The sequence below is a fragment of the Drosophila obscura genome, unplaced genomic scaffold (genome assembly GCF_018151105.1).
Source record: "Drosophila obscura isolate BZ-5 IFL unplaced genomic scaffold, ASM1815110v1 contig_181, whole genome shotgun sequence".
Classification (NCBI taxonomy): domain Eukaryota; kingdom Metazoa; phylum Arthropoda; class Insecta; order Diptera; family Drosophilidae; genus Drosophila; species Drosophila obscura.
In genome coordinates, this window is record NW_024542769.1 from 1244153 (window position 1) to 1270574 (window position 26422).

General features: G+C 41.7%; 1 protein-coding gene across 1 annotated transcript; it reads left to right on the forward strand.

Annotated features, from left to right (window-relative positions):
- The first annotated feature begins 330 nt into the window (after positions 1–330).
- Positions 331–25998, forward strand: LOC111067766 (knirps-related protein). Its single transcript, XM_022357064.2, has 4 exons — positions 331–662; positions 3859–3918; positions 21092–21169; positions 23321–25998. Exons 2-4 carry the CDS (start codon positions 3892–3894, stop codon positions 25382–25384), a joined length of 2169 nt encoding a protein of 722 aa, XP_022212756.2. The 5' UTR covers positions 331–662; positions 3859–3891; the 3' UTR covers positions 25385–25998.
- Positions 25999–26422: the final 424 nt, after the last annotated feature.

Consider the following 26422-nt stretch of genomic DNA (forward strand, 5'->3'; position numbering starts at 1 on the left):
GTGCTGTGGCAGTGTGCCCTTGCCCACCCACGCACACGCACACGCACACACACACAAAGGTGTGGATCAGGAAAACCCCACAAAGAAAGTAAAAACAAAAATCTATAAACTGTCAAGCCACAAAATCGAGTCATATCTCCCCGGAAAACGGAAATTTTTGCCGACATGTGATATATGTGTATAGTACTTATAACAAAAGCACATACACATACAGATATAGTGTGTATCTGTGTAGGATGTATCCGAAACATGCTTCACGCTTGCCCCAAAGTTCTAAAAGTCAAGTGCAATACAACAACAACAGCAACAACAACCGCAACGAGTACGAGTACGAGTACGACATCTAACAACTCTCTACGACGGCTCAAGTGACGTTTTATTGGCGCAAGGTGAACACAAATAATAGCTCAAAAAAATACACACACACACACACACAAAATACAGAGCAAATAACAAAATAAATAGCAACAAAAAGTACACAAAAAAAAAAACAAGTAATAAAAGCTGAAAACGTAGGGGAGAGTTTAAAATGATTTTCTAAATAGTTTTCTTACTGGAAATAAAAGCGAAGAAAAAAGGTATTTTGTGATAAGAAAAGTTTCACTTCAAATTTGGATTAACATCTCTGAGAAAAAACAGTCCAACAACAGTCGCTCAAGAAGGTAAGTTCAAAGTTTGATCCCGATACATAGCAAATCCCTCGATCTTAGTCATTCAATGCTTAAGTTTTGGAGGGTTTTTGCATTGCTTGGGGAAACGTCAGAAAACGGTACCAACATTTCGGTTTTACAGGCACATTTTTTGAGACACATTCATCATTCAGCGAATCATAAAAAAAAGACAGATTGAGATATGGAAATATAGATGGAAGATGTGTTGATGGCAGTGAGGGAACATGTAAATTTCATGAATGAAACAAAAAATATGCATAAAAAGAGCTGAGAGAAGATTTGCCGAAGCTTTAGATACCCTTTAGATGTAGATTTCTCTTCTTCATAGATCCAGAGATAGTTTTCGCCATCCTGGAATAAACTTCTCGTACAAACTGCGCGTCTGTTAAACGTTTTCTTTAGATGCATATTTATCCTAAAAGCTAAATGATTAGTTTACAGGGAGTCATAAGAGAGTGTAGACATTGACGTTTTATATTATGGCAAATTCTTCCCCATACATTACCCATTCTGAGCTTTTGAACAAGCCCATAATACCTCCTCTTGGAGGGTATTCGAAACAAAAAACCAAAAAAATGCTTATGGATGATGGCGTTGGGGAGATAACACTTGAAAAAAATCGACGGAACTCTACGCGACTGTTGCGGTTTTGTATGATTTAATTATACAAAACCATATAGCTCATTCACACACCCAAACACACACAACCACACACCCCCATACCCCCAGTATTGTTGGAAGGCGAAGCACCAGCAATAGTTTCGGTGAGAAAGTTTTCTGTCTCTCCGAGTTTTTTGTTGACCAGTGTGCACTTTTTAGTGTGGCCATAAAACATGGGACTAAAACAACAGAGTAACAACAACAACAAAAACGACAAGGGCAGGGCAAATAAACCAACTTTACGACTATATAACAGAATCAATGTAAGTCATGTGTAAGCGGGGATAGCTGCATATGCATGCATACATACTATATGTACATATGTACATATGTAGATATAGACGGATCGGTCGTTCGGTCGATGTTTGCTTTATAATGCAAATATCATGTTAAGCTTTGTATTTGCCAGAATATTTGTTACAAAAATTCAAAGTCTTGGGTGGGGGGCGAATATCTGGAAAAACACTGTACGAAATGTCACAGCAGTTAAAGAATTAGATAGATTGTAACATCTATAGATCACTTTAAATAGGAAAAGCTACCAGAGTGAGTGATACTATGGTTTGGTTATAAAATGTAGTAAAATGACAGTGAAAATTCCATAAATCAAATACTTATGACAGTGAAAATTCCAATGATGCATAGTTTATTTGGATGGAAGGTTATAAAATTAATTTAATCAAGGATCCCAAAATATGTTAGGACTTTCTATATTGCGCCTTCCTTTAATGGAATATAAATTGATATAACGACTGCTTTTCCAATTAAAACCACTCATAATTTCAGATCTTTCTACAGCTCCAATTATAGCTGAGATTCTGGAATAAAATTCTTTTATAGACAGCCAAAAGTAAGCCTTTTAAAATGTAAAAATTTTGCACTCTTAAAAAGTTCAAATCTTCTTCCATTTCCATACCCTGTTGGACGCAATTTTTTAGAGTTTCTGCGAGTGCATGTCGCCTTGACTTGGCCTCAAGTCAAATGAAGAATCTAACTTGGATTTGCATTTGCAAGTGTCGCAAATATTGACAGATCCCATCGTATACGTACACGTACACGTACTCTCCGTGTACAATTTGTGTACTACTTATGCCGAGTGCCTTGTACATAACTTTGTGGTGTTCTACAACTGGAAAGAGTGTGCACTTATTCTAGTTAGCTGCAGGCCACTCCAAAGATTGTTTTTTGCCCGAGTTTGTTGCCTCAGTCTTTCGTCTGAGATGTCCCTGGCAGTTACAGTGGCAGTGGCACTGGCCGTGTCCCAGTCCCAGTCTCCATACCATTCTCTTCACCACTGCCTGCTCCAGTCCCGGCCCTGATTCCCCGCTCCATCGCCTGCTCCACACCCTCTGGCCATGTCCCTTGATGACTGTCAAGAGTTGGTCCAAAGAAATTAACACATCAAGGTCGTGTGGCTGACTTGTTGTACATCCTTAAGGGGCAAACCCACCACCGGAAGACCACAATCTGTTGAAAGCAGAGCAGAGCAGGGGACCGACCGCACTGGACCGACACCGACCAAAGTGTGAAAGTATTTAGTATGAGCGCGCAAAACACGCTTCAAAATATCAAATGCAAATGTGGCAAGCAGACAACAAACAGCAAACACCTGTTGCCAGTTAACATGCCACACACCATATACGATACGAGTACGACGGGGGAGAGAGCACAAAGCACAAAGCACGAGCTCTGGACAAGTGAGGTGGCCCAGGACGGGGTCTGTCTCTGTCGGGTCGGGTCTGGGGGGCTCCATAAGTGAGTCACAGTCGGGGCAGAGTCGTTGTTCTTCTCCTTCTCGTTCTGCTTGCTTTTTTGTAGGTGCAGCAAGCTGCCAAGCCAAGCCAAGCTCAGCTCTGTGTTTGCATTGTAATAAATATTGAAATTATTATTATTAAAACGAGTATTAGCCTGGCAGCCAAATGTCAGAAAAATCGAAGCGACTTTGAAGGCGAATCTTTTGGTCTTGTTTGAGGCCACAAATGGGAACATAATCGATTGTTGATGGGGTGCTCTCAAGAGCAATACTTTTTATGGTAATGGGAGTCGTTGAATCTATTCAAGTAAGTAAATTCTATGAGTGCGCTGTTCGCATTTATGGCTAAACATACTTATCGATTGTCAATCGATTGTTAGGAGTTTATTGGCCCAAAAATCGTACATTTGTTGAATAAACAACCAACAATCGATTCATTTGTTTATTTTGATAAATACTCGGAAACTTACCTATAGATAGATAAAATAGTAGCATGAAAATCCAATAAATGTTAAAAAATCGTATCTAAAAATATAAAAAATTGTAATAATTAATTTTATCAGGCTTGCATTTTGTTAGCGTTGTTTATTTATCGATACATTTTGATAATCTATAAAAAAGTGTCAAAATACAACCATATTAATTTTTAAAGCAATAATCCAGATAATTCTATAGATAAAATTATCAAATTCATATATGTACATACTTACACAAAAAAATATATGTATGCACGATTTTCCATCTCTAATACACACACCTTACCTTCTCTTGCAGCCTTCAAACGCAGAGAACCCCAAGATTACCATAATGATGAATCAGGATAATCCATATGCGGTAAGCTCTCACTCCCATTCCTCACGGATTTTATACCATTTTTATAACAACAAAACACTAAATATTTTACGAGCTAAATATTGAGCAAACCCCCATCCCCGCCGTCATAAAAACCCACCAATTTTTATGAGAATAATAATTTTATGTGGCGACAAAGAGCAGGAAAATAATAATTATGTTTATGCTTGAAAATCGTTTGCATTTTTGAGGCATTTGATAACATGACTCGGGAGTGGTAAAGGGGCAAGGGGTGATGGGGGGGATGGGGACTCTCTGCAAATCAAAGCGCTTCCGCATTTTCAAAATGAATTTATGAATTATGGGGTTTGATGTTCGTGGGGTCTGTGGTCGGGGGTCTGTGGGGATGGCCTAAACCAGTTTAAACACACATGAAATGCTGGCGAAACAACGGCGAAAATATTTAAATGATGTCATAATTTTAATAGCCAAAAGAGAGAAAGAGAGAGAGACAGAGAGAAAAAACGATCATCGTCAAGTAGAAGTCACCTGCCTCGTCTTTTTCGTTTTTTGTTGTATTTTGAAATTAGATGCAGATCAATTAGTAAATCCATAGAGTAGTGCGCGTTGTCTTTCTGTCTCCAAAACAATCCACATGCATATTTTAAGGGGTATTTGAAAAGAAATATATAAACCAAAGGAAGAGCAAGGGGAGAGGTGGGGAGAGAGAAAGAGAGATAGATATAGAGGAGCTATAGAGAGCGAGAAAAACACGTAAGTTGCCTGCTAACATGGCACTAAATGTCAATATTTGAATATTAAATTTTATTTAAGTGCGTTTTTTATGATTTTAAGCTGATTTTCGTTTAGTCGATCAGTATGGTGTGTGTGTGTGTGTGTGTGTGTCGGCAAAACAAAAACAATCCAAAAACGAAAAGTCTGCCTTCAGCCATCTCCGATCCAAATCCAACGGCTGTGGCAAAGAGGCGGACCCCCATTCGTAGTGTTAATTAGTTGAAATGTGAGACGATAAACTAAATGTTTGATTAAAATGAAGGCAACAACAAACGACAGCAGCAGCAAAGCGGCTCGAATTTGGGCCACTTGGTAGCATTAGCTAATAAATTTATGAATTTTTTGAATATGAATATGAAACAAGTTCGAAGACATCGCAGAGTAAGGAATTTTTTGAATAGTGGCTTAAGTGGCATAGCTTGATGTCATTCGCTCTCTCTCTGTCTCTTTTTTCTGCAAAGTAGAGAAGTTATACATTGGAAGTGCTTTTTGAATGACTGCTAAATGAATATCATATTTCTTATAATTAAATATGAAATGAAGGATCTATGGAATGGCATATTAATTAATGGACTTTATTGTTTTGGTTTTTTTTGAAACATACGCATGAAATGCCAAGCGTAAGAGATATTGATAAGCCATAATGGCAGAGAGAGTGGTGGAAAACTGAAAGCCCATCCCTAACTGCTAAGCCACACTGGAAGAGAAAACTAACTAAAGCAAGAGGAAACCAAGGGACATTGTTTTGTATTCTCTCTTGACTGCATTGCATTTTTTTGACAACCTAGTAAATAAAGCTCTAAGGATAACTAAGGATAAGGTAGCTATAGAGAAATATATGAACCAAAAATAATTGGGATAAAAAACAGGCAAAACCTAGGTTTCATTGCTTCAATAAAAACTCTTTTTCTTTTTATTCTTCTACAATCTTTAACCCCGAATTATGTTTCTTTTCCATTTCACATTGTTAAAATGAAACTTATAATATATTACTACCATTTTCGATGTCTGCAACAGCAACAAAAGATATCTTACATTCCCTACATAATTCTAGAAATCCATTCCCCAAAGATATCGCAAAGCAAAGTCGTAGACAAATCCATCAACTAGCAAAATTAAATCTCCCAAATGGAAACACCCCTGCCAAAAAAAAAAATAATGAAATATTTTCCCCCCACTAATGAGAGAAGTTCCACAAAAGCAAAAGATACACAAATCTGCATTAGTCGGAGCCATAAATGTACGGGCGAGGAGATTTACGAGTAATGTTCTTGCAACATCTCCATATTGCCACGACCTTCGCTTCGGATACGATCACGCCTCCAAACAAACAACAACAACAACAACAAAAAACTCCCGTTGATGGCAGCATCAGCAGCAGGAAAGAAAAACTAATTTCCCAGCATTTCCAATGGCAGAGTCTGCGCAGGGGGCAGGGAACAGGCCAGGGGGTGGGCGGTATCCAAAGCAAAAAATGCATTACAATGTTGTGATGTATGTGAGAGAGCTCCGCTTCGATCTGAAGACCTGGGGGCTGGGATCCTCCGTTTGCCTCGTTTTGGGGCACACACGCACATATCTTTTCTATTTGCATTGGCAGCAGCAGCAGCAGGCAACAGACAGTGGCCTTTCAGTGCTGACCATTTTGGTCATAAACATTTGCGTAATGGATTTTTCTTCATATTTTTTTTTGTTTGCTGTTTTGTTTGCTGTGTGTGCGCGACTCCTTGGCGGCTGCCACAACACACAAAGTAAATTAATTACGAGCCTTATGCCAGTGGCAAATATTTTCACGTTGCAAGCGTTTGCGGGAAATTCTCACTCAAAAAGCAGAAGCTGCAACGCGAAAAACAAACACAAAAAACAAAAAAATTAGTCAAAAAAAAAAACAAGAAGAAAAAACAGAAGCAGCAGGCAAATTAGCAGAAGCAACAGCAGCAACAGCAGCAGAGGCCCCAAAAAGTTGCACACACACCGAAATGTAATTACTGCCACAGCAACAGCAGCAGCAGCAACAGCAACATCTTGTGGCAGTCACTTGTGGCTCTTTTGTTGCAATTTTTGTGGTGTAGAACCCGACGGAACGTAGGCCATTTTTCACATGTGCGTAGCGCGTAGCCGTAGCCTGTTTTGCGGCTCCCCCCGAGACGATGAGAGAAGATGAGAAGCTGTAAAAGTTGTCCGCTGTCGTCCAGGCATCTCCTTCTCATGCCTCCTCCTGTGGCTGCTGCTGCCTCCTGTTGCCAGAGACTCCATCTACCACTTGGGGTTTCTTCTCCTCCTTTTTTTTTTTGGTGGATGTGCATGTACATGTTGCGGTTGATAACTCAATTAGAATGTTAAATTTATGTTCGCAACAAGAAATTAAATTGCAATTAGAAAATGCCTGAATGCCACAGAACGAAACGGAGCGAAACGAAACGAAACGAAAGACTCAGGACACGAACTTGGGGGCCAGAAATCGGAGCAGCAGCAGCGGTTCATGTGGAATACCCTTTCGAGGAAAAAGGGCTTAGAGGTTTTACAGCATTCAATGGATTATTTTCCACATTTCGAAGATTCCCAAATAAATTTAATTAAAAAAAAGAAAAAAATATTTGTTTGGTCATTTTCTATGTGGTGCCGTAAGAAACTTCGCTTAAACTCTATCATTCTGTAGATCTATAATAATAATAGATATAATATTTATTTAAAATAAATAATAAATAATTCTGCTTCGATTCTTCCTTTAATTTTCAATATATCCAAAGACTACTTTAGACCCTAAAATAACCTTTGCATCTGCCATCTGCTGCCTAACAAACACCATCTCCAAATGGCTATAACCCTGTTAAAAGTTCTTCTAGTAATTATCTTAGGCACAGAAATAAATTTGAAACAATTTAGCAAAAGAAACTAAAGACAGGCACACTCGTACAGGTAATTGCCAGAGCAGTTGTAGGGCAAAGAGATAGAGAGACAGAGAGAGAGAGAGAGCGCGAGACGCCGTCTCTCTAGAGACAAGTCTATTGCCCATGGTTTTTTTTTTTGTTGTTGGCCCGAAAACTAATGATGATGATGCACTGCACGCATTTGCACTATTTATAATTCGTGAGCAGACAAGAGAGCAGCCAGGAGAGAGATGCTATGCTGATGCTGATGCAGAGGATTGAGTGCCAAAAGATCAATGATCAATCCTCTCGAGAGGAGATCCTTGATGACTCTACTAGGAATGGAGAAGAGGCTTAGAATTGCAGCAGACAACTTCATTTGTTTGCAGATACATTTCACAGACTGCCAGCCACAATGTTGTTGTGTGTTGTGTGTTGTGTTGCCTGCCTTTTGGGCAGACAGATCTTTCGATTTCGAGGGGGCCGTACATGTGTAATCAGTTTTCGGGAAGCAGCAGAGCAACAGAGCAGCTCCATCTCCAGCTGCAGCTCCCTCTACTCTCATGATTAATGAGCGAAATTAGCCAGAGATGCTGCCATGGCTGCCACGGCTGCTGCTGCTGCAGGCCATATGAGAATGCAATAACAGCAAAAGATCGTTTCGTTCTAGAGTTCGTTAGGCGGCGGCCAGCCTCTTGCCAAATGACTTGGGCAGCGAACTTGAACGAACTACACACAATTACACTGCCGCTTAAAAGTAAACTTCCTTCCAAAAAAAAAAAACAGTACAGCACAGCACAGACTTTGGGCTTCCACTTCCCTCCATCCAACGATGAGAGTATCTCTATGCATCATGTCATTATATCCGCCATCCAAACAGCAAACAACAACTGGATAACCTTGACAAAAATCCTACAGCTGAATGCATTAGTAGTTCAAAGCAGCAGCAGCAGCAGCAGGGGCAGCAGCGGCAGCTACAACTTGCAACAAGTTCGAGTCTCGGGTCTTGGATCTCTCGGACCGCAGCACAACAAAACAAAACGCTATTAAACTTCTATTATTTAAGTACTACATTGTGCACTGATACTGAAAACGAAAACGAAGCGAATCTCAATCTAAGAGCGAAGACCGCAGACCCGCGGATTGGTCTGGTCGGTCGGTCGGTCGGTCGGTCTGCTGCTCTGTCGGTCAAACGATAATGAGACCCCGTAAAGACCTCAAAAAGAGAACCCAAAAAGACTCAAGACTCTGTACTTTGTAGAGACCTCTCCGCGCGCTCGTGTAGCTAACAGAGCAGAAATCCCAAAACGTCGACGGCGCGTACTTTTTTTTTTTGTGCAAAATTATGCAATATTATGTAATTATACAGACAATCAACAAGTGGGAGGGGCAGGGCAGAGCAGAGCAGGGGCAGGGACAGGGCACTTTTATTGCTTACTCCACAGAGGAGCATTGGAGGAAGGCTCCTCCACCTTTGTGGGGGGAGACACAAAATCTCAGAAATCTGAAAATGATTGGAGAGCATTATTTTCAAATTAACGCGTGGCTTTAAGATAAGATTTTTGGGGGTACCAATTTGTAGTACTTTATGCCCTTACTTTGGATACAAATAGAGCTTTATTTTATTTCCAGATTTTATATTTTTATTTGGAATAGTCTCTTAGGTCAATATAAATCTATCTACCAAATATCATGTAATTTGGTCTTCTATTTAGAGATTTTTTGCTAATTTTTGGCAGGCTACCATCGAAAGATATTGGAAAATTAAAAAAAAATTTGTCCAAATGGTTTATTGGGAGCTGAGTTCCTTAAGGCTTATCTGTTAATTTTTACATAGGGCACAGGAAATCTCCATTCAAGCCCGAGCTCAATGGGATTTCTGTGAATTTATCATGATATATTGTGCTCATCTTTTGCTCAATCAGTTTTGTAAATGATGTTTAGTATAGTAAAAAGTGTCCATAAGAAAGTGTTTGACCAAATATCATGTGGATGGGTACAGGGGAAACCAAGTTCAATGAGCTAACAGATATTTTTCGACACTTTGGGAGCATTTAAAGTCCATAATCAGGTCAAAGAAAGCAGAAACATTGAAAATTCCTTAATTTTTACCATGGTTTTTATGAGTATTTAAGATAGTATTAAAAATTATGATAATTTCCATGGTATTTAGATCAAAGATTAAATCTCACACATTTTCCAGCATTCCCCCCCCGCCCCAAGAGTTTTTCCACAGGCTTACAGATCAATTAAGGCGCGTACTCCCCGTCGATTGAAAGAGCATTCCCACTGCGACTTGGCCCCACTTTTCTGGTAGCCCCCATTCCTTCATTCCGCTTTTGCTTTTGCTTTCGATTTCAAGTTCAACACTTTGCTGCCGCTACTGGTGCTGCCACTCTGCCACACACATAACTGTTCCAACTGGTTGCCCCTCTGCCACTTTATTACGCCAATGGAATGAAGTTGGCGCCTAATAATAATGGTTGGGGGTACGGGGGCTGCAGTGCCCTTTCCTCAAAGAAGCGTAACAAAATTGTTATAATTTTCATAAAAAGAAAAAAAAAACAACAAAATAATAATAATAGTAGACCTGTAGTTGAAGTTCGCTTCGTGGTTTTTGTATCTTTCATTTGGCTTAAGGTCAAGGTTGTGGCTGGTGCTGGTGGTGCTGCTGCTGCTGCTGTTGCTGGTGGATGGATCGTTTATTGGAGTCAAGTTGGCGTGGCAGTCGCGAGTCGCAAGTCGCATAATGAGCTGCCAAATTGTTAGAATTGTTTTCAAGTCAAGGTATTACACATTAAAACTAAACCCCCCGAAGACTCTCCGACTTAATCATGAAAATTAACAGAGAAGTAAGCCCCCCCAAAGCTTCGTCCCCCTCCCCAAACGACCTCTGCACGATTGTGAGGTAAAAACTAAACAATTTAGCTTTGCAAATTGAATTAAATTTATATAAATTGCATATACTATAGCCTCACACAGAATAGATGCGATAGATACACATACCATATATATTGTGTATCGAAGATCATTCATTGCATGTGCCCGAGCATCATGTCCGCTTACATTAGCCGAGAGGGAGAGACGCGACGACCGCGTACCGAGATTCCATCTCAGATACAGCTTAAGCCTCAGTTTCAGTTTCAGATACAGATACAACAAATACAGCCTCTGCCTCTGCCGCAGCTTCAGCTACAGTTTGCGCTTTGGGGCACAAATTGTGGCCATTGTTATATTAGCTGTTTATTTTTAAAGCGCACTCGTCGTCAACGACGGGCTACTAATAACACAAATACCTTTTGCTATTGTTATATCTATTTCGATTCCACACACAACAGCACACACGTTATGGGGATTCCACCTCCTCTGATCTGCTCCTCCTTCCTCAATCATTCTCTCACCTCCCTTCCTCCCTTCCCCAAGAGATGAGCTTTGGCATTGATCGAAGATCGAGCAAAAGTCGCAAAAAAACATCAGCCAATGATATTTATTTTTTTTATTTGTCTTTTATGTGTGCCTCCTCTCCAACGAGTAATTCCCACCAGTAGACCTCCACCAGTTCAGTTCTCAAGTTAATTCCCATTTAATTCAACAATTTTTTCATGTATTTTTTAATGGAAAGTGAAACTCTTACTGCGAAAAAGACATTGACTTTATAGAAAGGGAAACTACTTCTCGTTTTCTGTAGAGTTTTAGAGGTTGGAAATTAATAGAATTTTACATATTAATAGCTGAAAGTGCAGACTTGATTATAACATTATAACCCCTATATAATACCTAAAATTTCGATCATTTCATATGCGCTATTTATGCATTACATTAGACATTCCCAAAAGTTCTCCCAAGCTCAAATTCCTTACAAAATACTTAGCCAAACATTTTCTCTAGACTTTCCTTTGCCTGCCTCCAATCACTCTCCCTAGAACACGCCACAGACACAAACGACTTACGGGGCAGGACTGTAAAAAAACACAAAAAGAAAAACTTGGCCATAAATCACCTCAGTAATTTTGCCACCAAAAACTTTTCCACAACACAACAAACGGGGTGAAATGGTTCCCATAGTGCTCTGATCTTCGGTTAGCACCCAAACCCAACATAAAACCCATGGAGGAAAAACAGTCACAAATTGCTCGTTTCGCAAAAAAAAAAAAAAAACCACAGGAAAAATACCAGCAGCAGCAGAAGCAAAAGCAGCAGCAGCAGCAAAATCAGCAGCAGCACCACCAGCAGCAACAAGTAGTACAAGCATTTCACTGTGCACTGCTCTTATTTAATTGACTTTTGACTCCCCCGAAAATCCGAAATTCGAAAACACAACAAGGAAAATCAGTGAAGAAGAAGCAGAAGAGTGGGTGGGCAGGGAGAGGAACGAAAAAAAGCTGCAGCCAAAAGCTTACTCCGCGATAACAACAACGAGACAACAAAACAAATAAATCCGCAATACAAAGAAATAGAAGCTCGACACAACAATAACAACAGCAACAAAAACACATTTAAAAAAAAAAAAAACAACAAAATTGAAGAAATTGAAGAAGAAAAAACAAGAGAAAAAAAAGAATTGTCTGCGAGGCGCAAGTGCAAATAAAACGAGCCAGCAAAAAAATAGGAGAGTGGGTGAGAGAGAGAGATAGAGAGACACACACAGCGAACACATTTACTTATCTGTGGTGAGAAAGAGAGGGGTAGAGGGAGACACATTTACTTATCGCGCCTCTTTTCAACAAGAAACGGTGGCAACTCTGCCAACACACACCAACAAAAACCAAAGGCCCAGCCAGCCAGCAACAGCAACAACAAAACACATGCAAAATTGCTCGGCGTGGGGCTGCCAAGGCAGAGGCAGAGGCAGAGATCGAACGAAACAAACTTCTTTCTTATGCTACACTGAGAGAAGACAAATCCCTGAAGATTGAAACGTAAAAATGTTGCTAAATTTGTATGATTTTCAGCTCTAAATTTCATAATAGGCCAACTTAAATAAATGCACAAATTGGAGGAATATAAAATATTCTCTCTTTTTCTCCTCAGATAAGTAAAGTGAAAATAAGTGTCCGATGTGTCACTCCCAACTCTCTCTGCTCTTTAGTGCCCAAAATTTAATTTCGTACACAAACTACCTTTTGTCAGCTATTTCTCTCAGTGCTGTGTTTGACCAACTTCTGCTCACTTCTGCGATTGCCTTCGCCTTTTTGCCGGCTTCTAATGATCCAATTCCCACGAGCCGCAACGCCGATGACACTGGCTGCTGCAAGGTAAAGGAGCTGCTGCAAACTGAGGCTGTGGCTGGGGCAGGCAGCTGGTGCAGACAACAACCACGACGGCGGCGACGACGACGACGACGACAACGAGGAGCTTCCAATGCAAAAAAAAAAACAAAAAAAAAAAAGAAATAGAAGGTGGAGGTTTGCCTCTTGGCTCTTCGCCTGTTTAAACAACTTTCAAAGTTAATAGTCTGCCCGGCGTCGAGACGTTTTGGCCGAAAAACCGCACACCGCCACAGCAGAGCAGAGCCAAAGAAACAACCAGAGCCATGGCCATAGCCATAGCCATAGCCTATCCAAGCGACCAGCAGGAGTCCCGCGAGTCTCTTTCATGAATCATTTTTCTTGGGGCAAAGAAAGCGGGCTGCCTGCCTGTCTTCCTGCCACTGCCTAAAACTGCCTCCACACACTATCTACCTCTCTCTCTCTCTCTCTCTCTCTCTCTGTCTCCTGTCTGTCGCTCCTCGCTGGCGACTGTTGGTGGGCTGTTGGTTGGTGGTGTAAATGTTTTGCAAGTTGGCTGTTATAATTTTGTTCGGCTTTTATGGCCTTCCCCACACCACACCACACACACACACACAGGAGGAGATTGGCAGTGGCAGCAGTTGCAAGGGTGGCCCCCGTCTCGTCAGATGCGGCGTATACGTAATGTGAAAACTGTTTGCTAATTAAAATGGAATTTGAATTTTTTTTTTTTAATTGTGAAAGAAGCGTGGGAAGAATTTTCGAGAAAAGTGACAGGAATACACAGCAGAGACAGGAGTATGTGTGGGATGGGATGTGCGAGGGATTGATTTCTAGTACAAGTCTGAAAGGAATTCATCATTCAGAAATAGCTTAACATAAACTGAAAAATACAAAAGTAAAGGAAATTAAAATATAAAATACTTAATGCTCTATAGAAAACGCACATTAAATTTATTTATTCTTAAACACTGATTGAAATTACTCTTTGAATGAATGGCGAAAATAACTTCTGAAACTTCTGCTAAAACTTTTAATTGGTGACCGCAAGATGACCAAATGTTCTTAAGGTGTTTACCAATTTATATGCTAGATTCAAAAACGGTTTGACCATTTTTAGTCATTCCAATTCCAATCATTTATTCATTCATTCATTCATTCATTCACTGCTCATCCATTGATCCATCGATCCATTCCATTTTGTCGCTCATCCTCTGCGATTTGTCTGAATTGTCGCTGGCTTTAGATTTATTTCCAAAGCAGCCACCGAGTATCTGATGTCTGATTCGCATATGTCAAGTAGTCATGCCACATGTGGCACATCTACTAAGCAAAAAAAAAAAAACAAACAAACTTAAAATGCAATTTTCCAAGCACTCCGCTGCTCCACGCCACACTAATTTGTTGGCCAAGTTGTTTGCCTTTTTGTGTGGGATTTGTGGGTTTGCTGGTGATTAATTTCGTTTGGACATTTCACCTGCGGCTCCAGTCTGTGGCTGTGGCCTGTGGCCTGTCAATCGCATTGAATGATATGGAATACACTGCAACAAAAACCTATGCAATATACGAATCTAGTATGTATATGTCTATCTGTATCTGTATCTGTATTTGTAGTTACGAGCCAATTCCGTAAAGACGCGCACGCCGAAATGTCAAGTCAAACACTTGTAACAGCCAGGCACCAACAATTGGCACAAGTTTGTTACTTTTTGTAGTTGTCTGTTGGATGTTGCCTTGCTTTTGCTTTGCTTTGCTTTGCTTTGCTTTTGCTAACATTTAAAATTGTAACAAATGCCACAGCGATCGGTGAACGTGTGGCTGGCAGCCAAACAACATTGAGCATTGCATTAGTGTCTAGAGGACGGAAAACCTCGCACATTTTGCACGCATTTGCATAACGAGAAAACGGGGAAAACGATGGGGATACAGCAGATAGAGTGACCTGTGAATACTCTTCATTCATGCGGGGAAATGGCAGCTCAAAGTGAACAGAAATTTCCCTTAAGGGAATTTCCTACTTTTATATTGCAAAAAATACTTTAAATGCCCTTCATTTCAATCCAATTTCTCTACACAAAAAAGTAGTACCTATCATTGCCTTGGACATCTTAAATTCTGTGTGTACATATTTTCTCAGGCATTCGAAAGTTCTAAGGAAAGCTGCCCCCTGTTGCCCTTTCTCTAAACCTTCTCTCTGCTCTGTTGATGTTTTTCTGTCAATTTTTCAAACATAATTTGTACCATTTTCCATATTTTTTTTTTCAACGGAAATTGCACAAACACTTGTCACTTGGATGCTGGAAAGCAGCAGAGAGACAGTCAGCAGTCGTCGTAGAGGAGCAGCAGAATACGAATACATTTGAAAATTTCACATGAGCTCATAAAAATAGTTACAAATTAATTATAATGACAAAACAGACGAGAGAGATGACGACGGGCTGCAGTGGGGGGTTTGAGTCGCATTATAAATCCAAACATTTCCTGCTTGACAGCTTGAAGAGGAGCTTCGGCTACGGAGAACAGACTGCTGACTGCTGTAGCTGTGATGATGCTTCAGACGTTGCAAACTCTGTTAAGCGCTTTTCATCATCATCATCATCATTGCAGTTCATAATTATAGTGTTTGGAGACTCTGGCTTTGGGTTTTTGATGTAGTTTAAGACAGCAAAACAGCAACAGAGACGACAGACAGACAGACAGACAACAGACAGACAGCGACAGACAGCAACGACAACAATTAGCTAAGTAGGAAAATCAAAAGCAAAAGACTTGAGCGAACGAACGCGTTAAATGATGATGGATTGAGGGGCGAGTATAGAAAGGAAAGCAGAAAACAGGGGGAAATACACACACAGTGAACCCCTGAAATAAGGGCGTTTTTCATGGACGATTTCATTGCAAATTGTCAAACAAAACATAAATCAATCAACACAGCATAGCATAACTGAAAGTAATCAAAATTCTTTGTAAAATGTATGAAAAATATCCCTAAAGCTCTTGCAATTCCCGCATAAACAGGAACTGCAAAAAGTTCTCACTGCACAAACTATAACAAAATATGAGCACGCATGCCATAGAAAGAACTGAAAGATTTGTTCTATGATTGATCACTCCCCAGAGGCGCCTCAACAAAAAGGGCCATGCCTCCCATGTGTAAAATTTTCTGCTTTTTTGTGATTTTTGACAAATTGCCTGGGCATCAAAGGCCGCGTGACTAAGCAGGGATTCGGAGGCAGCAGAAGAAGAGTCATAGAACGAGCAGAGGAGGAGGAGCAGGAAGGGGAAGAGGATGAGAGAAGGAAGAGAGGTGTGTGTGTGTGCTAATGCCAGGGAAAGCAAAAGAAATGCGTGTGCAGCTGAAAAAACGTGAATGCCTCAAGTATTTCTGACAGACAGTCAGACAGATAGACAGACAACAACAAAATCATATCCCACACATGCGATATAACAATTTTGACAAATTCTGTTCGGCGTCCATAGATCTGCACATCCACACGGGGGAATAAACGAGTTTGTTTGCATTTTTGCCATTGACTCCATGACTCATCGCATCTGATTGGCCATCTCTCGGCTGGCTTTGTTGCAGCTGCCTTTTTGGAAGTAGATCGTACTAATTTTTCATGAGAGAAAAGTCGTCTAGTGTGGAGTCAGGCATTGAGTCATTGAAAGAAGAGTCTTTAGATCATAGATTTTAATGCTCAACGATCTAGTAAGTCCAGAAAAAAAGAACCTAAATTTGGACAATAACACTTAAATTTAAAAAATGTATATCAAGATTTGCTACGTCAGCAGAAATTGTAAAAACAAAGAAAACAATAAATATATTTTATATTTAAAATAAATGTATTTTAAATGTATTTAGATTAAATATACATATATCATAAATATATGAATTATATTTATTTCATATTTTTATTATATGTGGTCCTTTTTTCTGGACGTACTAGATCTTTGAGCATTCAAATCTATGATCTACAGACTCTTCTTTCTTTTCTCATAAAAAAAGCGTACATTTATGTATAATCAAAGTGAATTCTATTTAATTTCATTATGTTTTGGTATTTAAGCCCCAAATATTTCATGCACAGTTCACAGTTCATGTTAACTGTAGCCACTGTAAGCCACTCTGTTAACAGCTGTACGGATGCACTTCTGCACCAGACACGCTCTGTTAAAGCTCTGTTAGAGCATTCGTACAGCTGCAGCGTTTGAATGAAGATCATCTGATGATGCCACAAGGCAACACCAACACACAACACACAGAGGGAGGGAGGCCATGCCACAACAAACCATCCAACGAACGACTCAAGTCATGAATTCGTATAAAAAATAAACGAAAAACGTATAAAAAAACAAACCAAAACTAGAACAATTTGTGGCCTGAACAAAAGCGAGGCAATTGCTTTTGTGTGCTTTTGTGCATGATTTCATTTTAATTAAATTATGTTTTTGCCTGTGGCCCCTGCGTTTTATTTTATAATTGCAAGGGGGGGAGAGAGTGCACACGAAAGAGTGGGGGTAGAGGACTGAATAGATGTGCAAATTTGTATTCGCGAGTACGTAGCGCCAAGGTCGTTGAGCGGGCAATTATCATAATTTTTTTCACGTTACCGAAAAAAAAAACACACAAAAAAAGAAGACCACGTTTTGGACCTGGTCTTAATGGCAGTTTGGGCTCTTAACTGCTGTGGCGTAGCTGCCGAAACTGGAGTAAACGTGCCTTTAAATTAATTTTAATTTTAATAATAAGCCATCGCCATATCATTGCATCATCGCGGAATGAAAAATTAAAAATTCTACTTGCTATTTTTGTTTGTTAAGGTTAACAACCAAACAACAAACAGAACAGGGCATCAGAACATCAGAACATGGCCATAATTAATCACAGAAATCAACATCCACACAGCGTCCACACTACTTATTGTGGATGATGACTGGTGGTTCGTTTTTTTTTTTTTCTGCTATTTATCTATGTATGGCTATTTTTGTATCCCCAATAAACACTTGTTGCATTTTTCCATCGAAATGGGGGAACTTTATTTGCGAGCTTAAATCCAACAACTAATTAAAATAAATTAATCGCACACCAAAAAAAAAACACTCATCAATATTCGGTTGCTGGCTGCTTCCTCCATCAATAACTTGCGCACAAATTGCTTGACAAAGAGAACAATTATTGAATATTGTTAATACCGGAATATTTAAAGAACATTTTCGTGGAGTTTATTTTTGTGAATATTTTTAGACCTGTGCTCTCGTACGTATTTAGTTTATAACACTTTCACTTAATCGTTTGGCTAATTGTCAGCTTAAATGTATGGTAGTCAGTCGCCTGCTCTAGAGAGTTTTATTTTGCTCAAATTATGCAATACCTTCAACAAAAAAACAAAACAAAAAGAAATATGGTAGATATATTCATCAGTGAATAAAGAAATTTAAACGGATCTTGAGCGAGAGGTTTACTCACAGATTCGGCGAATGTGTAGAAAGTGCAATTTTCGGAAGACTATTTAGATTATTTTAGAATATTATTTTAAAGATTAAATCGATATTGATAATTAAATAATAAATTAATTAATAAATAATAAATTATCCCAAAGTATTGTTAAAATGTAGAAAATAAATCCATTTGCTGAAAATCTCTGTAAATGATTCCCCAAGGCTCTTCAGACCTTAATTGACATCAAAAACTAATCAAGCAACCCTCTCAGCAACAATCAAAGGCAAGTGATTTGTTTCGTTATATTTCAACTCTTTTGCCAAATTAAACGATCCCACAAATCAGCAAGAGACATTTGAAATAAATTTAAACGCAGACATTCAACAGGTTCCATCGATGCAGAGCAGAGCTGTGCATGACGCATTTCCCTGTTCAATAAAAGACTGCAGATTGAAAGGATGACCCACATCGGTTAATGTTAGAGAAGAGCAGATAGTGAGAGAGAGTGGGTGAGTGAGACAGATCTTTAGACGCAGAGCTTTAGCTACATTCTATTCTATCATCTTTTCCCCTCTGATTTCCCCCACTGATCATCTCACACCTGATGATGATCATCCCCCTGTACGGAATGTGTTGGTCGCTGTTAAATAAATGTTTATTGCTTTTTAATATTGCACATTGTCTGCATAAATTTCACAGTGTCGTCCCTCTACCGCTCTCTGCCTCGCTCTAAACCTCGTCCCCCCCCCCTTTCTGTGATTTAAAATCAAACCAAATCTGCTGACAATCCACCAGGCTGTTGAAACTTGAAACTCATAATTTTTAATTTATTTTATGTGATTTTTATTTGTCGATTAATCCGAGGGAAGGCAGGCAGCAGCCACAGAGAGCCATAGCGACCGAGAGCCAGTGCCAGTGCCAGTGCCAGTGCTTTATGAAAACCTAAACGTAGACACAATTTATTTTGTACCCAGAGAGGTCCAGACAGACCAGACTCTCCCAGCCAAAGCACCGACAGCGACCCCAACTCTCAACACATAACACGAAATCAGATTAGCATGTTTTACAGTCAAACAAGGCATCCCAATACCATACTACCCAGAAAAACAAAACAACAAAAACAGAAAAACGAACAGCAGACAAACCCTGGCATTGGGCATTCTTTTGGGAGAGCAGACCACCTTCTATTCTGTCAGGGATTTGCTTATTGGAATTGGTTTTGCGATTCGTTTCGAGAGAAAAGTGAATGTGTTGAATGGTGTGTTGTCTTGTGTTGTGTTGTGTTGCGTTGCGTTGTGTGGTGGTGGCGGAGTGCTTTCTCCCCACTTTGTAATGTGCCAATGTTATGGCCCAGAACTGGCCCGATGCAACGGCGGGGCAGCAATTGGAGCCATAAAACATTCATCCCAGTGCGGCAAGGTGTCCAGAGAGGGAGCTACTTGTTGGCTGGCAGGAGATTGTTCCTCCAGTGGTTTCAATTGGTTCATTGGGATTGATATATGGCAACATCTATTTCAATAAATCAGCTGGGATTTTTTTTTTCATTAATAATTACACTTTCGATTCAATTATGAGGCTACATTTAAGGCTGCGGAGCATTAGGGTATGATTCCAATAAATAAAGATCCTTTGATTAGTGATAGAAAAACGTTCCTATATTGATTCTCAGAGCGGATAACTCTCTAGAAAAAATTCCCTTCCCTACAAAAATCCGTACAACATTTATCTAAGTGATTCGACTCTTCCCTAAAGCAAGATCATACCCTCGTTTTACCTTAAACCCCATAAGAAACTGCCGAAAAAACAAAAAAACATTTTAACAAACCTTTCCCCCAAGAGTCTCCCACGATCACCACCTGCCTTTATCCCTGCCTGCTGTTCCCTGCCTCTCACTGCGGCACCCTGCCTCCTATTGCATGTGCGCGTGTCATCAAAAGTTTTTGGTGCTGTGCTCCAGTTACCCGGCTACAAGTGGCAATAAGGAAAACGCAACGGCCATTCCCAACCCAAAACAACTGGAAAAACGGCAAGAGGGAGACCCCCGACACCAGGCTGGAGGCCCAGGCTCACCACAAAACAACAATTGATGGCAATTTGTTGATAAACATTTCGCTCGCAATAAATAAACAAATATTCCCTAGGCCACAAGAGATGGGGAATGGTGGGAGGGAGGGAGGTAGCAGACCATAGCCATATAAATGCAAATGTTGCTTGTTTGCTCAACGTCTCATTCCCTACCTCCCTCCCTCTCTCGCTCGCTCACTCTCTCTCTGTCTGCTGTGGAGTGTGTGTGTGCTCTGGGGCAATTTTTCATTTGATTCCATCTTCATATTTTATTATGGGGCCCCAAGAGAGGAGTCTTCTATGTCTTTGCTGTGGAGTTCATGGCCAGGCCGAGTGCTGGGCTCGGGCTCGGGCTGGGTCCATGGGGTCCATAGCTGAGTCCTCCTTTTGGGGGCCGCTGTCGTTTCCCCATTTCCATTTGTCGTCGTTCGTTTTTCGTTTGATACCAATTCCCCGATATGACAAACTATGTTTGCATTTTAATTTTTAATGCGTGTGAATTTCGCTAGCGGCTCGCTGCTCCAAGGAGCCATCTGGGAATTGGAGGGGCAATCGGGGTTGCAGCTCTAGATGCTCGTGTCATGATTTGCTGTTGCTTTTAATTGAAATTTTATGAATTTATTGCCTTAGTTTTTCCATTGGATTGAAGCTGGATTCTTGTAGGTGGGAGTGGAAAGTGGAGTTGCGAATGATCTGGGAACTGGGAATCCTTCTCTTTGGCGGGCTACAGAGCTCCCCCAATGATACACAAATATTTCTACGATTGTATTTCTTAGCCCATTCTCATGTTGTTTGTGTTCTCGTTGTTCTCATTGCAGATGAATCAGACGTGCAAGGTGTGCGGAGAGCCGGCAGCTGGATTCCATTTTGGTGCATTCACCTGCGAGGGCTGCAAGGTGAGTTATTATCGGTTATCGATAACGAAAATGTAACGAGTTGATGTGGGAAAATTGAGGCGGTAAGGGATGAATAACTTTTCAGAAATGGATTACATAATGCAGGCGGTATTTTGCTAGTTATTCCGTGACTGTGTGGAAAATAGCTAAAACAGGGTTGAATATTAAATTATTTAATTATTTTTTTAAGCGATAACTTATCGATTAACTTTATTTTTATATTTCAAGCTTATTTTTAAAAATTATAAACTCAATAGATAATGCCCAATATATATTTGTAAATCGATAATTTATCGATAGCTTCAGCACAGTTTGAACCTTTATTGCTTTTCCTGGCTGGTCAAAAGTTTTTTCGCATATCAATCGATGCCATTTGTGACTCAAATAAATCGAATTGGCAGACACAGCCGCCGCCTTCGTGATGCAAAAAAAAAAAAACCGCTTAGGCAACAAAACAGCAACAGAGTTATGAGGCCATTCTTCCCCGTCCTCCTGCTTCGCCCCTTGGAGCTGTACTAGGAATGTTGAGTCCATCAATGAGCAAGAGAGAGAGAGAGGTGGAGAAGGGTAGGGGGCGTCGGGGCATGGGAGTAACAAATGGATGGCCCCAGGCTAAGGTCAAAGTTAAACAAAGCGCCCCACAAATAATTGATTTAAATACGAACGAAATACTCCTTTAATGGTGGGATGATCATTTTCTGATCTCCGTTTCGTTTCGTTTCGTTTTCGAATCGCAGAGAGCAGAGAGCAGAGCAGGGCAGAGCGACTTGCGAGATCTGTGCCCACGCCAAGGAGAAAAGGTCAACTAACGTACAATTTGTAGGTCAGCATTATTTGATTTGTGTGTTAGGCCTCTACTCGTTCGCTGATGGCGTGGGGGCCTCTGCCGCTTGGCTAATTTAACGCCCACAAGAAAAGAAGGCATACACCCCCACCCCCCCACGGAGGGGTACAGCAACAACAAAACAACGGAACCAAAGACAGCAAAAACAAACAAAAGTGAATCTGCCTTGGATGCACAGTAAATTGCTTGTAAATAGTCGGTTCTGTCTGTCCGGTTGGTCTTACTGCCAGTGTTTTTGTTGTTTTTGTTGTTGTTTTCGTTTTGCTGCTACTTTTTTGAAACGAAACTGAAAACTCCTCTACTCCGTTTCCATTTCCATTTCCGACCCAGTAATCTTGATGCCCAATTAACCTTAAAAGTGGATTTTCGCATTGTTTTTTTGTTGTTTTTTTTTACTGTATCTGTGTTTCTTCAGAGCAACAGAAGAGCAGACACAGCCTCAGCCTCAGCCTCAGCCTCAAATGTTTCCTCCATTGAAGAGAACAGCTCCACCTACGAACGACTGCAGAATGACAGACAGTCGGAGGAGTCAGAGAGTCACTCCGCCAGTCATTCATTTAGTCGTTTAGTCTGTCTGTCTGTCCCCCTATTTTTCTTTTCTTTTCTGTTTTGTTTTGTTTTGGTTGATTGCAAAGCCAGGGCGGGAGGCAGGGCAGACTGGGAGGCAGCGGTGCAGTGAAGCGTTCGTTTTGGTGATTTACTGCCAACATTGCAACTTGGCATAAGTGTTGCACAGCCATAACCTTTGCAACATGCTGCGCGCGAAACGAACAACAAGCAGCAGCTAGCAGCAGCTAGCAGCAGGAGCAGCAGCAACATGTTTCGTCTGTTTTCATGGCTTCATGGCTCTCCTCCGCATTGAATTAAATTGTTTGTTTGCTTTGTTGCCAATTGATTGTCGTGGTGCTGGTGGTGGTGGTGGTGGTTGTGGTGCCCCAGCCAAACGGTTAATGCTGGTGCTGCACTGGTGCCCGCTTTAGGTGTAGGTGGTTGCTGTTTCTCCTTTGTTGATGGATCTCAGGTCTCAGGTCTCTCCATGTGAACCACCAGCCTCAGCCATCGATGAATCATCACAAAAATTTAATGAGATATTATTGTTGGGGAGCATTCAATGACATCATGGCCTGGCAGCAGAGGGTTCCGCGAATGGAGTGTGCAGCAAGGGAAGCCATTGATAAGAGGGACGGGAGAGACAGTTGGCGCCTTCACAGCTAAATAAAATAACAATTTTTAGGGGGGTTTAACCTACAGAAACCTTGTGGCAAGCCGCTCATTAACCTCCCACTTATCTGCTCTTTCGTTTGCAGTCCTTCTTTGGCCGCTCGTACAACAACCTGTCATCGATTTCGGACTGCAAGAACAATGGGGAGTGCATCATCAACAAGAAGAACCGCACCGCCTGCAAGGCGTGCCGCCTGAAGAAGTGCCTCATGGTGGGTATGTCCAAGAGCGGCTCCCGCTACGGCCGTCGCTCCAACTGGTTCAAGATCCACTGCCTGCTGCAGGAGCAGCAGCAGCAGGCGGTGGCCGCCATGGCAGCGCATCACAACAGCCAGCAGGCGGGCGGCGGTGGACCGAGCGGCGGCCCTGGTGGCATGGGCGGCATGCCAAACGGCGTGAAGGGCATGTCCGGCCAGGGTTCAGCGGCTGCGGCTGCCGCTCTGGGGATGCTCGGACATCCCGGCGGATATCCGGGACTCTATGCAGCCGCCGCAGCTGGCGGTGGGGGTCCCCGCACGAAGGAGGAGCTCATGATGCTGGGCCTGGAGGCCAGCGGCGACTACGGCATGCTGAAGCATCCCTCGGTGGTGGCCTCGCCGTCCGTCAGCTCTCCCGACTCCCACAACTCCGACAGCTCCGTGGAAGTGAGTGTAAGGGGCAATCCCCTGCTCCATTTGGGATCCAAGTCGAATGCCAGCAGCCTCAGCGGTGGCGGTGGCGGTGGAGGCTCCTCCTCCACGCCCGGGGGGGATGTCAGCCAATCTTCGAGCACGGCGCCGGGCAGGCCGCCACAGTTGCAGCGCAAGGATCTGCCACCGTTCCACCTGCCCCTGTCGTTTCCCGGCCTTGGGTCGATGTCTGTGATGCCGCCGCCCGCCTTCCTGCCGCCCTCGCATCTCCTCTTCCCCGGCTACCATCCCGCCCTCTATCAGCATCATCAGGGCCTGCTGAAGCCCACGCCCGAGCAGCAGCAGCAGCACGCCGCCGTGGCAGCGGCAGCCGTCCAGCATCTCTTCAATTCGAGCAGCGCCGCGGGTCAGCGCGGCTTTGCGCCGACAGCCTCGTCCTCGCCGTTTGTGAATCATCATGCGCTGCATCACAAGGGGGAGGAGGAGGCGCCACCTGGACACCTGCACAACCACAGCAACAGCCAGAACCAGCACCAGAACCAGCACCAGAACCAGCACCAGCACCACATCTTGGCCAATGGCGGCAAGGAAGTGTCGGCAGCGGCAGCGGCGGATGAGCTGACCAAACGCTTCTATCTGGATGCCGTGCTCAAGTCGCAGCAGCATGGAAGTCCCCCGCCAATGGCCACGAAACTGGCGCCGCTGCAGCACAGCAAACAGGATTATTCCATCTCCGCCTTGGTCACCCCCAACTCAGAGAGCGGCGGCAGCCACTCGCGGGTCAAGAGCAGGCAAAGCAATGGTGGTCGGGAGGGGGAGGGGGAGGAGGCGGAGGATATTGCGAGAGAGGATACAAGTGATAAAGAGGAGTTGGTCGATGAAACAGAGGGGGAGGAGGATGAAGAGGAGGAGGAAGATCTAGTGGTGTCCATGACGCCGCCGCATTCGCCAGCACAGCAGCAGCAGGAACAACAGGAAGCAGAACAGGAACTGCCACCATCTGTGGCTCAGGATAATCCCATTGATCTGAGTATGAAGACCACGGGCAGTTCTTTGAGCAGCAAAAGCAGTTGCCAGGACATCGATGTGGAGCCACAGGAGATGTCGGCCAACGAAGTGGAGGACCCGCCAGAGATACCCAGCGATCGATCGGAAAGGATAGAAGAGGAGGAGGAGGACGAGGAGGTTGCCGAAAAGGATGTGAAAGTAACGCCAGAAGAAGAGAAGGAGGATGCAGATGCAGTTGCAGTTGCAAAAGAGGAGCAGAAAAAGCAGACCCACAACAACAATAACAACAACAACAACAACAGTATCAGCAGTAACAACAACAACAACAATAAAAACAAAAACAATAATACAAATAATAATAGTATAAATAGTTTAAGTGATAATGAGGCCAGTGATACGATCAAACGGAAACTGGACGAACTCATCGAAGAGGCATCCAGCGGCAAGCGCTTGCGTCTGTCGGAGGCGTCAGCCGTCAAGGCATTGGCTTTGGATCTAACCACAAAGGTGTAGTAGGGGGGCATCGATCGATCAACGCATAAAGAACTCCGATCTAGATGGAATAATCTCTTCTGTGTCGCGAGCAGGGAGGGTCTTGGAGAGGGTCTTCGCTTCTGATTAACACTCGCGCCTAAAAATACAAGTTCGTGCCGTTTGAGAGATCGTTTTCTTTGAGATGTTATCACATCGTTTAAAACAACTAACCAAATTGCCAAAATATGCAAACGGCAGACGGCAGACGGGAGACCCCGCAACGCCACAGACAATCCGCAGATGTATGTATATATATTTGCATAGAAACAAACAACAACAAAATGTATAACACACGTTTCATAATTTTATTCAGAGTTTGGAATTATAAACAAATTTTTCGGTTTCGAATAAATTAAAGGCACAACAAAAAAAAAAGAAAAAAAAAAAAATCGAAAAATTGTAACTGTAGCAAAATATATGCCGCCTAAATGTATCTGTATCTGTATCTGAATCTGTTTCTGTATATCTTTGTGTATGCATAATATCTTAGTGGAATTTGTAGATATCATAAGTTTTTGCTATAAACCATATATAAAGTTATAATATTTTAGACATTTAGATCTAGTGTCCCCCATAGATGCATAGATACATAGATACATAGATACATGTGCGCATGTATTTAAATCCCCCGAAGAGTATTTAATAGTTTAAAAAACATTTTAATCTTTTGTTTTAGATGAATTTTGAAAGTGAATTTTACTGGCCTTTCCTTAAGGTTCTCTTAATGTTCGCTTAAGGTTCCCCTAAGGCTCCCTTAAAGGTTCGCTTAAGGCTCGTTAAAGTTTCGCTTTTTGAGTTTTTGTTAGTCACAAATTAGCAAATTTTTAAACGTAGTTTAATAATTAATTATTAATTTCAAAATTGTATAGAAAATAGCATAAATTATATTGTATTGTCTCCCTACTTTTCTTGTGATTATTTTCGTATGCAAATGATCCGATAAAAAATCCACAAATAAATACGAATAAATATTTAGATGAAACAAAAACCAATCGATCTATGGACGGGGAGAGATCT